Raw genomic sequence first — 15,926 nt, 5'->3', positions numbered from 1 at the left:
ACAGCTGCCCCCTGGTGGAAACACAGCGCTATTGGTCAACGCGTTAGGCTTGCAGAAATATTGGCTGAGCTCTACAGGGCAGGGGAGGGACTTAGGAGAAATTTGAAATATTAAAGATTATTTACTTTTTTTAATAAAATTGGGTCAGATGGTCAAAATCAAACATTTTTAAAGTTATTCTACATTTAAATGTTGCAGACTGTGCCTTTAATTATAACTTGCGTCATTGAGATATGAAGAGTGTGTCTTGTCCAGTCAGTGTGCTGATTAAATATACGGGTCATAAATTTCATTTCATCCTTGTTAATGTTTCAATGTAACAATAATATTCATTTCAACTTAGTAATTTAAGCACAGATTAATCAAAACATTTCATTTACCCATATTGTCCATTTCATTATGTGATTAGTTACACATATTTTCCATCCATCTTGTTCTGTGAGTAAAAACCAGTCTTAGATAAGAGTGAGCTTGCGAGGGACCTTGGCCAAGCAACAGTATCTGTCTTGCAGATTGAAAGCACAATTTAAGACTTATGTCTCCAAATGGCCAGATACTGAAGAGGTCAGACTATAGATGGAAAAACTGACCATTCCTGGAGGCTGAAAAGGGCATTCAAAAACATTGGTCCAAAACTGTTTTTATCATTTAAAACATTAACTTGAAATGGTTCTCCATGCCTTTGTCTCCTCCCGTCTAGCTTACTGTAACACACTCTTCACATGTTTTAACAAAAAAGTCCTTGACCACCTTCAGTTTGTCCAGAACCCTGCAGCGAGGCTCCTAACTGGAGCAAACAGAAGAGCACACATCACTCCTCTTCTAATGCCTCTGCACTGGTTACCTGTTAACTTTAGAGCTCATTCTAAAATCCTGACTAGAACTTTCAGGGCTCTACATGGTCAAGCTCCTCCCTATATTACTGAACTGTTAAAGCCTTATGCTCCAAACTAGAGGGCTGCATTGGGATTGGGTCCCGCCGGGTCACGCGGGACCCAACACAAATCTCGCGGGAGCGGGCGGTTTGAATTTTGCTGCGGGCGGAAACGGTCGGTTAAAAAAAACAGTGCGGGATCGGGATACGCATGATGGAGTCGGCAACTGACGTTGAAAGGAAGCTAAAACAAGGTCTTTATGACACGAAAATCAAGCAAGACAAGTCAGACATTTGGAGGAGTTTCTCAATTGTTTGTGACAAAGCTGGAAACGAATTGGACTTTGTCAGTTGCGACAAATGCGCGAAAATACTCGTCTACAATGGACACAAATCTGGCACCTCTGGGTTGAGGCGGCACACCTGCTCTGTTCTCCCCGGTCAAAGTAAGCTGCTTTTCAAGGATAAACCACTTCTCCCTGCACAAATTAAACAAGAAACTGCTGAGAAATGTGTGGAAGTGTGCTGCGCAGACATACGGCCGTATGATTTTGTTGCCGGGAAAGGCTTTGTTGACATAGCGCAACATTTTGTTAATGTTGCCGCTAAATATGGCAAATTTGATGTAAAAGATCTTTTGCCTCATCCAACCACTATCCAGACATGTCGAGGGGCGAGCAACAGCGCTGCAGGCGTCAGTGGCAGCGGAGATAAGGCCCATCATTGAAACGTACGGATGCGCCATCACAACAGATGTCTGGACGGAGGATTATCATAAAACGTCATTTATATCCGGCACCATCCATTATGCAAACAACGACTTCAACCTAGTTTCCAGGGTGTTATTTGCTGCTCCGTTCGAGAGCGGTGTGTCAAAAACGGGAGAATATCAGGAGCCTGCTCTTCCAGAAACTCCGTGAGTTTGGAATAGATGCGACACTTCTGTCTGGCCGTGTTGTGTTTGTCACCGACCTTGGAGCCAACATAGTTGCTGCCCTGCGTGGATACACAAGGCTGAACTGCAACGAGCACATCCTGAACGTCACTCTGTCTAGTGCATTTTCACCAGGTGTGTTGGATGAAACTGCTGAGCTGTCTGAACTGTTGACCAATGCAAAAAAACTGGTGAAATATTTCAAACATTCAGGTCTGAAAAACAACTTGAAAAAATCTCTCAAGCAGTCAGTCGAGACCCGATGGAATTCAAATTATGACATGTTGGATTCCATACTTCAACAGCATGAGGGAATCTCCACATTACTGCTGAGCAATAACCAATATGAAAGAATTGTGCAGATCAATGGAAACACTCTGAAAACAGTAGTTGCATTTCTTAAGTTATTTAAGGATGCTACTAATGACCTAGAATCCGTCAACTCCACTCCCAGCTCATCACTTCCACTGCCGTGGTCTGTGAGACTCATTGAACACTGCCAAGCTCTATCCCACGAGCCCTTGCTCTCTAAAGTCGCCAATGTGTGTGCCTCACGTCTGGAAGAACTTATGGGCACCAGTGACACATCTGCATCCCCTCTCCACATGATGTACAGGATTGCAACACTGCTGACTCTTAAAATGCGACTGCTACGGATGCTGCCCTCAGACGCAAGAGAAGATGTAATTAAAGGTATGCTGCCTAGCTTTTTATAAAAACAGAAAATGGCATGCAATGCAGTTATAATTAAAATTATATTTAAAATGAATTTTAAAAATAGAAGGAGAAATAAGAATGAATGAGAGGCATAATAGCTAAATGAATGACACGAGCCATTTTTTAAATAAATAGTAATTAATATATGAATAAAATCCTTTTTTAAAGGCGCAAAGGATATTATTCAGAAGATGCAGTTTGACCTGGTCCCAGCCACAGCAGAGGATGAGCCACCACCAGCCAAAAAGCAAAGCACAGAACCATTCGCAGACTGGGAAGATGACGCGTCATTTGCATCAGCGCCAAAGTCGGTCGATGATGAAATTTCTGAATATCTCACCTGCCGGCTCTCTGACAACCCAGACCCAAACAACGTGCTTCAATGGTGGAAGTTCAACAAAGAGCGCTTCCAAGCGCTCTCAAAGCTGGCGCGTTTCATTTTCAGTATCCCTGCATCCAGTGCACCTTCAGAGCGCGCATTCAGTGTCTGTGGGCGCATCTTGGAAGAGAGACGCACAGGATTGGGACCGCAGTCGGTCAGCCACATTCTCTTCCTTCGCAGCAATATTCCAACCAAGTAATTAATCAGTAAATTAAATTTTTTGGTTTTTATAAGTTATCTTTGTTATCTATTAGTGTTATTTGAGCCACTCAATCTGTTGCTATTTGTTAATTAGGTGCCTGTGTTACTGTGCGGCATGCCTAAGTTTGAGCGTTTTTATTTTATTCTATTTTTTCAAACAGAACACCTGCAACATATGGCAAAAAACTTTAAATCTGCTGTTTTTCATGTTTATACGGTACTTGTTTTGCAAAGCGGTCTATTTTATGTACAATGTGATTGTGTTAATTTTTTATACACATGTATAAAAACGAAGTTATTAAAAGTCACTGCGCTGTGTTGTCTATATGCCGATTGTGCCAATATTTCTCATTCAGGTCTCTTAGAAAAGAGGCCTCGATCACTGCGTGATTACAGAGGAGAATAGAATATGAAACTGCCTTGATTTTCCTTTAAGCACCACACAGTAGCTCCTTTATTATTTTTTTTTAAAAGAATTTTATAATTTAAGTAGTGAGGAGTTATTTGAAATCGCATGCGCCGAGGTGTCACCGGTGATCCTGGTGACGCCTCGGCGTTAAATGGTTAATCCTGACCAAGACGTGCAGGCCTGAGAAACGAAACAAGGATTCATGTGGTTTCCGTATCCAATAAAATGACATGTTTTCTCCAGAACCAGAGAGGTCACAAACTCAATACATCTCTTTTATTGGGAGGTAATAATTTCTCCGGGTTTTGCGGTTGCGGACGGGAGTGGACATGCACACTGCGGGTGCAGGCGGGAGTGTAACATACACGTTGTGGTTGCGGGCGGTAATGGTCAGAAATTCAGCGGGAGCGGGCAGGAGCGGGATGAAGAAAACAGTCCCGCGCAGGGCTCTACTCCAAACCAAGCCCTCAGGTCCACCCACCAGAACCTTCTAGAAGTTCCAAAGACCAGATATAAAAGTCGATGTGATCGCTCCTTCCAGACTGTTCCACACCGACTTTGGAATGATCTTCCTTTATCCTTACACAGCATTGACAATCTGTACTCTTTTAAAAAAAAAACAGCCGAAGACTCTTTTATTTAAAGCTGCTTTTACCTAAACCTTTTATTTTCTTTACTCAAATTTGTAATCATCTTTCATCTGTTTTATGAAATGTTATAATTCTATGACTTTATTTTTATGACGTTAATCTATTTCTGTTTCGAGATCATTTTGATTTTATGACTTTGTTTTAATTTGTTTTGATCTGTGTGAAGCACTTTGGGATTTTATGTCTGAGTGCTATAGAAATAACATTTACTTACCTACTTACACTCATTCACACACTGGTGGGGATGAGCTATGATGTAGCCACAGCTGCCCTGGGATGCACTGACAGAGGCGGGGCCTGCCGAACTCAGGCACCACCGGTCCCTCCGACCACCACCAGCATGCAAGGCAGGCAAAGTGTCTTGTCCAAGGACACAACAGTTGCATTCTCTGGTGGGAGCCGGGATTGAACCTGCAACCTTCAGATTACTGGACAACCCGCTCTTCCTCCTGAGTCACTGCTTTGTAGAAATAGGGTTGCAAAAAAGATGCTGAATTGTTTATGGATAATTTAAATAATCATTAACGTGCAAAACAACACAGTTCAGGCACTTTTTATCCAGATGGTTCTACTCAGGTGTGCCTTTAGATGATGTAAAGATGGAAGCTATCACTTTGTTTACCTGACTCTTTGTATTTGCTTTTATTGTCTTGCAGATGGTTCAGACTTTAGCCAGTAATGGGGCCAACTCCATATGGGAACACAGTCTCCTGGACCCTGCGCAAGTGCAGAGCGGTCGAAGGAAACCAAACCCTCAGGACAAGGTCCAGTAAGTGTTTTAGCTAGAGAGGCACTAGAAAATCAGCTGAATAGAGTGCTGATTTTGGAGGAGGATGGAGGAGCAGCAGATCTACTCTGAGCCCCTCCCGGATGACAGAGCTTCTTACCCTACCTCTAAGGGGTAGCTCAGACACCCTGCGGAGAAAACAAATTTCGGCCGCTTCTGTCCTTGATCTCATTCTTTCGGTCATAAATAAAAAAGAAATCGTAACCATAGGTAGGAACGTAGATCGACCAGTACAATGCCACAGCAGTGTCCCAGCAAATACAGCACCAATCAGCCCACCGATCCTGTGCTCCATCTTTCCCTCACTGGTGAACAAGAACCCGAGATAAAAGTCCTCCACTTGCGGCAGGACCTGGGGAAGGCATTTTACCCTTTACCGACTCAAGACTATGGTCTTGGATTTAGAGGAGCTGAGGAGCTTGTCACTGAATGCAATTGAGTAAATTATTTTCCACTTTACAAATTGAGAAGGGAGCTCCATTGTGTCCGGACGGAACAAACCCAGTTGGGTACATAATGAATTCCTGGAAGGTGCCTCTTGTTGTTTTTCGTGGAGGAGTCTGTTACAGCTGTTGCTGTTTTGTCCCAGAAAGCTGACTCTGCAGAGGACAATCAGTGGATTGCCTCCACCTCCTACTTGCACAGCTGCACTCACTTAGGCTGATCACCTCCTGAGCAGCATAAAAGGGAGAGCTGCCGGGAGGAAGGGAGAGACTGGATCTGTGCCAGTTCTCTCATGTGCTCCATTTGTTTGTATTTTAATGGCTTTAAAATGGGTTTTAGTTCTTTAAGCTTAGTGAAGCTTAAGAGCTTTTAGAGGTTTTTAACAGACGAGGGACCAGAGTGCTGGTTTCTAGTGATGATGATGTGAAGCCTTTTGAACCAACAAAGCTTTACAATCCAATTGTATTGAAAAAAGGTTCAAGGGTCGATTCTTCAAAACTCTTTGAGGACATCTGCTGGTAAATGTTTGTATTTCATTGTATTGTTTTTAGCCAATTCTACTGAAAATGAATGGTGTATTGAACTTTATGGACAAATAAAGCATTAAGAAGCTTCCTCAGGATCATATAATAAGAGTATCTTGAATTTGAACATTACATTAAATATAATAAAATTGCTTTTCTTGGTGTGAATACTTGAAATGAAATGATGTTTATTTGGGACAGTGCATGTTAATGGACATACATGTAGGGACAACATGAATGTCAACAGACCAGATTGTAGCCTAGGGCAGATTTCCATCTGTAGTCCCGAGGACTTTGTGAAGGTGATTTTGGTGAGGGGGGTTGTGAACAGGTGGTTGTGCTTGGTGACAATATGGGGATCAAATGTCATTTTTATTCAAAAACAGAATTTGTTCAACAGTTCCAGGGCTGAGCCTATTTCTTTTTTTGCTGACAACCTCCCCAACTTTGGAAAATACCCTTTCACAGGGAACAGAGGATGCTGGGATGCACAAAACCTCCTTGGCAAGTACATATAAACTAGGGTACACATGTATCTGTTTAGCCCAATATTTAAGAGGGTCCTCCCCTCTTGGAATGTTTGGTTCCAGAAGATATTGGTGAACCTCGACTGTGGCATTTGCTGTGGCACTGGACACCTTCCTTTTCTCTGAGACCTGGCTGTCCAGCATATCCCACAGGCCAGCCACTGAAATAATCAAAAACAAAGTGTCAGAAAAGGGCACCATATGCATGAGAACTTTAAGCTGTTACCTGAGGATTCTGACGATGAGGAAGCTGCAGGCTGTAGTGGGTCAAGGGTTGTGCTACTGTTTCGCAGCAGAGTGGCACATTTGGCGGTCAGTCTTTTTACCGCAGTCTCTGAATTTGTAGCGTTACAGAACCCCATCACCTTGAATCTGGGGTCCAGGAGAGTGGCAAGAGAATGTTGATTGGCTGTCTCATAGTGGCTAAGCTTTTCGTTCATGAGCTGCACAATGTTACTACACAGTTTGCTGGCCACAACACCCCTGACCTGCCTCTGCTTTGAGGTGATGCTGTGCCTCAGCATACGAATTAAGGGTATTACTTTTGACCCTGACATGGATTTCTCTGCCGACAGCTCCACAGTTGCTTCTTTTAAGGGTGACAATACCTCAAGGCATTCAGAGATGGCGTTGTATTCTGCAGAGGTCAGGGGAGCCACATCAGTATGTAAGGACGCCAGAGCTGCACCTACTGGTTCGCGCTGCTTATACAGCCTGGACAACATATCAAAAGTGCTGTTCCATCTTGTGTCCACCTCCTGAATCAATTTATGGACAGGGGCCACTGCCTCCATCTGCCTCTGTAGGAAAAGCAGCCTCTCTCTGGCCAAAGTACTGGTTCTGATGTAGGCAGCAACCTTTCTGGCCTTGCCCCTCATGTCCTCAAGATCAGGGGTCAAATTAAGGGCCTTCCTTACTACTAGATTCAGGGCATGTGCAATGCAGTGACTGTGCCTTGCATCTAAGGCCTAGTCCACACGTAGCCGGGTTTTTTTAAAAACGAATATCCGCCCCTCCAAAAACTTGCATCCACACCACCTCGTTTTAAAAAAAAAACTGTCCACACGTACCCGTATAAATACGTTGTTAAGGACATGCCAGACCTGTAGGCGGCAGTACTTCCCCCGTTCTTAACCTCGTCCTTTGTGGTCTTCCGCAAGGAGCAGTAATTCTGCTTGCAAAAACAAACAAGCAAAAAGCTCTTGGACAATTGATAAAGCGAGCACAGCTCTGAGGGCATCCATGCTGTCGGCTACTGTAAACACAGGTCGCACACGTGATGTCAGCATTTTTTTGTCGCGGAAAGTGACGTTGCGGACCTTAAAACTCCGGTTTTGTCCGTCCACACGCAGACACCCAAAACGGAGAAAACGCAGATCTTCACTTTGGCCGGAGTTTTTAAAAAGATCCATTTTCGTGTGAAAAAACTCCGTTTTCGTGTGGATGACAGGCCAAAACGTAGAAAAATATCTACGTTTTGGCAGATCCCCGGCTACGTGTGGACAGGGCCTAAATTATTTGCACATGCCAGCGTGTGTGCAGCACCATCAGTCACAAGGCACATAAGTTTGGACTGTATGTTCCATTCCCCCATCAAAGTAGCCAAAACTTTGGCTATGTTAGCTGCTGTAGGTTTCTCAGGAAAATTCCCAACAGTCAGTAGAAGTTAACTCATCACTTTCATTAATGAAATGGCAGGTTATGGCATGTGAATAGATGTCCACATGTCAGATGTCAGACTAACTGCAGGGGCTTTCTGAATGATTTCCTTGGCCTTCTCTTTCTCCCTCTTATATCTGACATCAACCATGCTCTTCAGTGCCAGCCGTGATGGAAGGACATATGTGGGATCCAAAAGGCTTACAAAGGCTCTGAACCCTTTGTCATCCACAATGCTAAAAGGCTGCAAATCCTCAACAATCATATTGACCAGGGCTTCATCAGTGTTGTCCTTTCTGCTGTCTACAATAAAACAAAACAAGTTATTTAAACAGATAATGTGACATTAAAACACATACATACTGACATTTACCCTGACTGCTGGCTGCAGCTCGAGCAGAAGTGTCATGCTTGGCACGAAACTGCCTCAACATTGATGAGGTGTTGTTATTGTAAGCCAGATGTTGGTTGCAAATAACACACTGCACCTACAACACATAACAAATATTATTGAAACAATAAATTTTTATGGGATACGTGATGAGATATATCTAATTTACACATATTCACATTCTCTACATACTAATATATTTTACTTTTCACATTTCTATTGGATTATTAGGCAGGAATAATTAGCTCAATTTATGTATCTTTTTTAGAAATAGAGTAACAAACTGAAGATTAGAAAATTCACATAAGGATAGGACATACTAAATTCCATTACATGCACAACCAAACTGAAATCAACTATTATATGAATTACCAATAAAAGAAGAAAAATCATACTAAACTTTTAATTTAATTAAAGGAAAATGACAGACGGTCTAAAAGATACAGCCCTACAATATGCACCAAGTATTACTACTATAAAGGTAATTTACTAGACTAGACCATATACATTTTCAAACCTTATTTGGAGAGATTAAATAGAAACATTCCCACATCTCAGAACGCCCTCTTTTTGCTACAGGATCCATTTTTGCGACTCAGTGTTTAATCACTGAATACTGAATCCTAAACCATCAATCTCAGGTCATACAAACCTGCGCCTCTCGGTTTGCGTTGCTTTAAATGTTTGAAATGACGTGTGAAGTGGTCACGTGGGTGGAAGGGTGAATCGAAGCGTCGTCGCTCATTGGTCACGTGACTTTCAGTAAGCAAATCAAGCTTAGACACAGTGCTTTGCTCTGCGGTGGTTCGTTTTGGTGATACAAGCTTCGAATCCTGCGTGTCACAGGTAACATCACCACTGGTTTCCTCTTGGCTCCCAAACTTGTGTGTAAGTCAGTGGACTTTGATTGTGAATGTTTGGGAGCATTCGGATGTCTGTTTTAAACGTAAACCCTTGGCCATTTTAACACTGTGTTTTAAGTACTTTTAGAATTGGAGCTTTTGCTTTTATTGTAACTCTCTTTATGCTGTACTGGGTCAGTCATCACTGCATCCTCTTCAGACCGTGCAGAACTGAGCTCTAGGTTTCTGACTGGGTCTGGGAAATGGGATCACATCTGTCTGGTGCTGGCCTCCTCACACTGACTTCTGGTCTGTTTTCGGGTATGATTTAGCCCTCCCACTGTCCTAATGGGTGTGACCCCGCGAGGAAAGTTGACTGTTGAGCAGGGTTGATGGTTTATCCCTTGAAGTCGATGTGGCAGGGGTGAGGAGTGAGCACCACCTCACCCCTGCCACGTGGACCTCAAGGGATAAACCATCAACCCTGCTCAAAGGTCAACTTTCCTTGCGGGGTCACACCCATTAGGACAGTGGGAGGGTTAAACTTTTGGGATTTGTCTTTGATTTCTTTCAGGGGGCTGCCCCCTCTACTTAACTGCGCTCCTGAATAGACATGATCCATCAGCTCTTTGCGCTCCTTTGATCAGGGCTTGCTCACCGTCCCTCGTACTAGGGTTCGGACTCACGGGACCGGGCTTTCTCAGTTTTAGCTCGCTCACTCTGGAACCAGCTACCACTCTCAATTAGGCTGTCTCCATCACTGCCGATTTTTAAGAGTCGTCTTAAAACTTTTTTTTTTCGTTTAGCGTTCCCTGATCGTGTCGGTAGCTTACTACTGAACATGTTAATGAAAAATATTATAATTTACTGATCATAGTTTAATTGGCTATGTGTAGATATTTTATTTTGACTAAGAAAGGCTGCATGGTGGCGCTGTGTTTAGCGTTGTTGCCTTGCAGCAAGAAGGTCCTGGGTTCAAAACCCTACCTCGGGTCTTTCTGCATGGAGCTTGCATGTTCTCCATGTGCAAGCGTGGTTCTCTCCGGGTACTCCAGCTTTCTCCCATAGTCCAAAAACATGACTGTCAGGTTGATTAGTCTCTCTGAATTGCCTTTAAACCTAATTTATACTACTCCGTCAGCTCTGTGAGGGAGAGAAGCATTAACAGAGACCTTTTGTTGTGTGTCTTTGTGTTGCCCTGCGATGGACTGGCAACATGTCAGAATCAGAATATCCTTTGTTGTCATTGTAGCACGCACGTACAAGGAAATTAGGTGCAATCCCTATATCAGAATAAATAAAAGAAATACGCTACAGGTCCAAAGTTTTAGAACGCCCTAATTTTTCCAGTTTTTTATTCTCTTATTCTGATGTCGTAGCAGTGGCTTTCTTGCTGTAACTCGTCCTGTCAAACCTGCAGCTCCAAGTCTTCTCTTCACAGTTGAACCTGAGACTTGCTTACTACGACCACTATTAAGCTGTGCTTGAAGCTGTTGTCCTTTGAGCCGCCTATGGCGCAAGCTGTTACCTCTCAGAAACGTATCCTTTGATGCATTTTAGACTTTGTGTCCGCCAGGCATCTTGCCCCAGAGTGCCTTTTGATGGTGTAGGAAACTGTACTCACTGACACCTTGACTTTCCTTGCTATTTCTCTGTAGGAAAGACCTACATTTTTAAAGAGCAAGTCACACCAAAATCAACATTTTTTTTGCTGATAACTAGTATGAATGAGTGTCTAATAGTGTTGTAGACATCTGTAGTCATTGTCATTGCATTTTTATGCATTTTCTTTGAAAACTCAAAATTGTCTTAAAAACTTCAGTCTAGCGCCCTCTTCTGCTCTAAAGTATAGAACACGTTTATTTTCAGTCTGTTTTAGCCAATGGCTAACGAGAACGATGCTACGTAGCTAAGAAAAGTACTACATAGCAGCTCTGTGGCAGTAGGTTCTAAAAGCACCGCGGTCTCAACCAGCCTTGTAGCAGTCGGGGCTCGGATTAGCCGCAAGTGAGTTGTGCTGTAGTTTGCATTAGCATTAGCATTGTGTCAGAGTCCTAGCAAAGCTTCTAGTATTATAATTGTTTAGTTGTTGTAGCTTGGCTGTTAGATTGTAATTTAGTGTTTTTTACATGTGACTCTTTCACCAACTTGACGGAGTTTGAACCGGTTATGCTGGTTTGAAGAGCGTTTCACAAATTAGTCCAAGTCGTTCCAGTAATTAGTCAGATCCCGCCGACTGCTGCTTCCTCAAAACTGAGATTTTGGGCCCAATCTGAGGTGAGTAAGCTAAACAATAACTTTTAACAGCTTCTAGAGGGCATTCTCTACCAATAATTTTGCAGCTATAATTGCTTTTCTTATAAATGCAAAGTAAGAGAGACGTGGACGTGGTTCACGTAATTTAGCTAGTATCAGTCCACACTGCTGCAGGCTCGAAGCGAGTGTTGTGTGTGTTATAATGTGACAGACTGGTTCTGGTTGAGTTTTTGTGCCAGTTAGTAATATCAGCGCTGATAGAGCAGGAGGGACACTGAAGAGTAGCTCCTCCTGCAGCAGACCTGACCCGGTTCTGAACTGGTGCTGAGTCTGGTTCTCATTAGAACATGTCTGATTCTGGACACTGAGCTCCGGGGAGAGCGGGCAGTAGAGGGCGACAACGTCCTCTGCTGCCCGCAGATAAACGGAGAAGGAAGTGACGCGCCACCATCAGCGTCAGTCTGAAGAAACCGGCAGCTGTCGGCGAAACTGTAGCTACAAACAGGTAAACAAAACTGTTTCTGTGTTTAAAAAAGAACGAAAGCATGGGTGTTCAACTGATGCTCACGAGGGTATGGTACCACAGTATGTTCTAACACTGCTTTTATGCAGACATTTCATTTCATTTATTTTGTAACATGAACACCCTCCCTCTCAACAGTAAACAACATTTTTACCCTAAACACTTTAATGTTCACCAGTCCAGTCACTTCAGATATTACACCATTACCTTATACATGTCCAAAAGTGGGTAGGGAGAAGTATGAACTTATCCAGCCCTACCCTTGTCATTTAAAGAAAATAATAATAATACAAAAAAATAACAACACCAAAACAAAACAAAAAATAATAATAACCTTTATCACAAGACACAACTAACCTAAAAGTTAAACCAATATATAATTAATAATTCTTACTCGTTTCCCGCCACTAAATAATACATAAGATTTTAGTTAAATATACCAAGTACATTCTCCATAAAACTCTATGCTCTTCCTGCTGGTATGTTTCCAAAATAAAGTTTTTATATTCCCTTTGAAATTTTTTAATAATCTCGCTTTGTTTAATACTTTCTAGTAAGCTGCACAAAATTTCACCCCACACACTGACACTCCGAAACTCCGTCATTGTCCTTATCCTTTTTGTGTTAAAATGTAAGTTCCCTCGCAACTCATAATTACCTTCTCTTTCTGTAAATCATTTTTGTTTGTTTAAAGGCAGCTTATTATTTCTAGCTTTATACAATACTTGAGCTGTTCTAAACTTCACTAAATCCTCAAATTTAAATTTTTGCATTTTTAAAACCCGTTTCTTTGTGTGCTCTCTATACCCACTTTTAGTTACTATTCTTATACCTTTTTTCTGCATTTTACATGTTTGACTTATACATATTTTCCCATACTTCGACACAATAACATAATTACGGTACCACTAATGCACAGTATAGTATATATAGCCCAGTAGTGGGCTGCATGGTGGCACAGTTGTTAGCAGTTGTTAGCACTGTTGCCTCGCCGCACGAAGGTCGCAGGTTCGAAACTCGGCTGCGGCCTTTCTGCGTTGAGTTGCGTGTTCTCCCCATGCATGCGTGGGTTTCCTCCGGGTACTCCGGTTTCCCCCACAGATCACAACATGCCCTATAGGTTATAAATTGTAAGTTGCTTTGGATAAAAGCGTCTGCCAAGTAAATAAACATAAACATATAGTGCTCTCTTATTTATCAAATGACACCTTGGCTTGGATTTAAATTCATTTACCTGTACATGTTGTCTGTTTTCCAAATAGCTACATATCCATGATGCTGCTAAACCTCTTATTCCATACCTCTCCAACTTTTTCAAAAATATTCTATGGTTTACTGTATCAAAGGCTTTACTGAAGCCTAAAAACACACCCATCCAGGGCCGTGCAGAGAACTTTGAAGGGGCGGGTGCTCAAAGTTAAAAAAGGGGCACTTTCAGAGCAAAACTTTTAAACAGATTCACGATCCAACAAGTTAGAAAATTCAGATAATGAGACCCTTGGGTTCAAACAACATAATAAACTAGGATAAATATATAATTTAGTGTCATTAATGGAAGTTCATGTTAGTTCATAAATTATTTTTTTAGCTTTTAAAGCTGACTTATATCTAGAGATGTTACAACCACTTTTTTGCCCCTGATCTGAGTTCAAGTTGTTTGATTTTTGGTTATCTTCCAATACTGAGTCCTGTTCTGATACCAGGTGGTGATGCAACGCATTATAAAAGAAGAAAGAAGTTGTCCTTCTGTCTGTATTTGTCATTTTGTTATTTTAGCCTAAAAAGGTCCCTCATTCAGGAAGTACATTTAACAGGAAGCAAGATTCAAGATCATTTATTGCTATTGCACAGGTGTACAACCAAATATATTTTGCGTCTACTAAAGACAGCTCTAGTAAGAGGTAGTAAAATAAATGTAAAATAAATGCAACCACAGAAAGTTATCCAGTGTGATCTACAGCTATGTTAGCTGAGATCTTTTTCCTGTCAGTAGGAAATTCTTGATCCCATTGTATGATCTCACTGAACTTAACACTAAACATGAGAGCTCTGCTACCAACCTAACAACAACACCCGTTACACAAAGGCACCATCATCACATACGTGGCAGGAGTCTCAGAAACTTGGAAGTCTTCTCCAAACACAACATCCAAACAGAAGCTCAGTGGTTTCGTTCATGCAGTCCAACGTAGTGAGGACTGTCCAGATCTTCACAATGGGGAAACAACAATTACACAAGAGCATGGCACAACACAGGAGAGCCACCGCTTCAGGTCAAGACTCTGCAGTCCACCTACACCTGAAGGACAAAATGCACATTCTGGACAGAGAAGATAGATGGGGAGAGGAGTAGAGGAAGCTATCTATGTCAAAACGTGGAAACCCCACTTTAAATAGAGGCGGGGCTTAGATTTCACCTTTCCAATACCTATAATGCAGCTTTGAATCTCATTCCTAAGCAGTTTGTCTAGGTCACACCTTCCTGCATCTAATCAACACAACAACTCCCTTTCAGTAGAGGCTAACGACTCATCAGGGGATGGAGAGGAGGGGTACTCAGAGTATTTTCTGCTCGTTAAATAACAACAGACAGCTACAGCTTATAAGCTTGACTCTCCTATGTTCTAGTTAGAACTGACAAAGCTCCTCAGAGGAGAAGTGAAATGTTTTAAAGAAACCAAAGAAGTCCAGTTGCCTTCATTTGAACCCTTTGGAGTAATAGTCAATAATAAAAAATACATAATAAAGTAATAAAATGTATATAATTATGCTCACATTCACTTTTACCATCTCTTTGTGGGAGGCAGAACATTATCACGTTTGACCCTCTTATGACCACAAACATAACTGGTATTTGTTTGTTTTATGGCTTCAAAATTGTAATAAAATGTGTTAAATGTTTGTAACTCTGCCCCTTTTTTCAGAACAACCTCAACTTTCAGTGCCTGGTTTGTATTTAGTGTTTATGTTTATTAAAGTCTGTAAAAATGCAGCTTAAATGAAAACGGATTCGATTTTTTTTTACATTTATTACTAAACAGGAACTTAAAAAGACTTGAGCAAACTATTTCAAATGAACAATTTAAACTTTGAACTTTTGAACTCAGAAAAACACCTCATGTTGACCTGTTTAATGACTGCAGCCTGTCTGTGACCACAGGTCTATGCTCTGGTCCAGAGAACGGGATACAGAAAAATAAATACTTGGCAACATAAGAAAATACTCACACATCACAACTGTAGCTACATTTCTACCCGCATTATAAAGACCAATAAGCAGATAAACAGTGAAAGCTCAACATTTTATGACAAAAAGTTAACTAATAAATTCTGCACTGATAAAATTATATTTTCAGCTAAATAAATGTTTAATGTAAATATAAACAACGCTGGAATGAAGCTGAATCTTACATTTAGTAAATAGTTGAGTGTTCAAATAAAGAAGTGTGACTGTGATCTGTCCATCCTCATGTCACCATCTACATAAACAGCATTCTGGGTCACCTGACCAACAGGTGGATTTTATTTGTGGCGTTTCCATAACTTTATAAAAGCTGCTGATGAAGATGATCAGATTATCTCCTCCTTTTGGTTCTCTGCTCTCCCGTCGCGGTTCGCTCTGTTTCTTTCTGTGACGCTGAAAAGCTGGTTTCCCTCTAATAGTAATTTTTTGAGTAACGTTAATTACGTCATGTAATACCTTGTTGGAAAGCTTGTTTTATGTACTTTTTAAAAACCGTTTGAATTATTTTTATTCGATCAGCCATCCAGAAGTTATGACGTGGAGAATCTAGAGTGAGAAATAT

At 41.6% G+C, this 15,926-nt stretch overlaps 1 protein-coding gene across 4 annotated transcripts in view; it reads left to right on the top strand.

The window, feature by feature from the left end:
* The window catches only part of git1 (G protein-coupled receptor kinase interacting ArfGAP 1), a 190,089-nt gene that overhangs the window by 72,441 nt on the left and 101,722 nt on the right, over positions 1 to 15,926 (top strand). For all 4 annotated transcript variants that reach the window (XM_070543325.1, XM_070543327.1, XM_070543326.1 and 1 more), the window contains exon 3: positions 4,824 to 4,936. In XM_070543325.1, coding sequence (XP_070399426.1) covers positions 4,824 to 4,936 — 113 coding nt within the window. The remainder of the gene's footprint in view (positions 1 to 4,823; positions 4,937 to 15,926) is intronic.

This window comes from Nothobranchius furzeri, chromosome 13 (genome assembly GCF_043380555.1).
Source record: "Nothobranchius furzeri strain GRZ-AD chromosome 13, NfurGRZ-RIMD1, whole genome shotgun sequence".
Lineage (NCBI taxonomy): Eukaryota > Metazoa > Chordata > Actinopteri > Cyprinodontiformes > Nothobranchiidae > Nothobranchius > Nothobranchius furzeri.
This window is presented reverse-complemented; position numbering and strand designations above follow the sequence as displayed.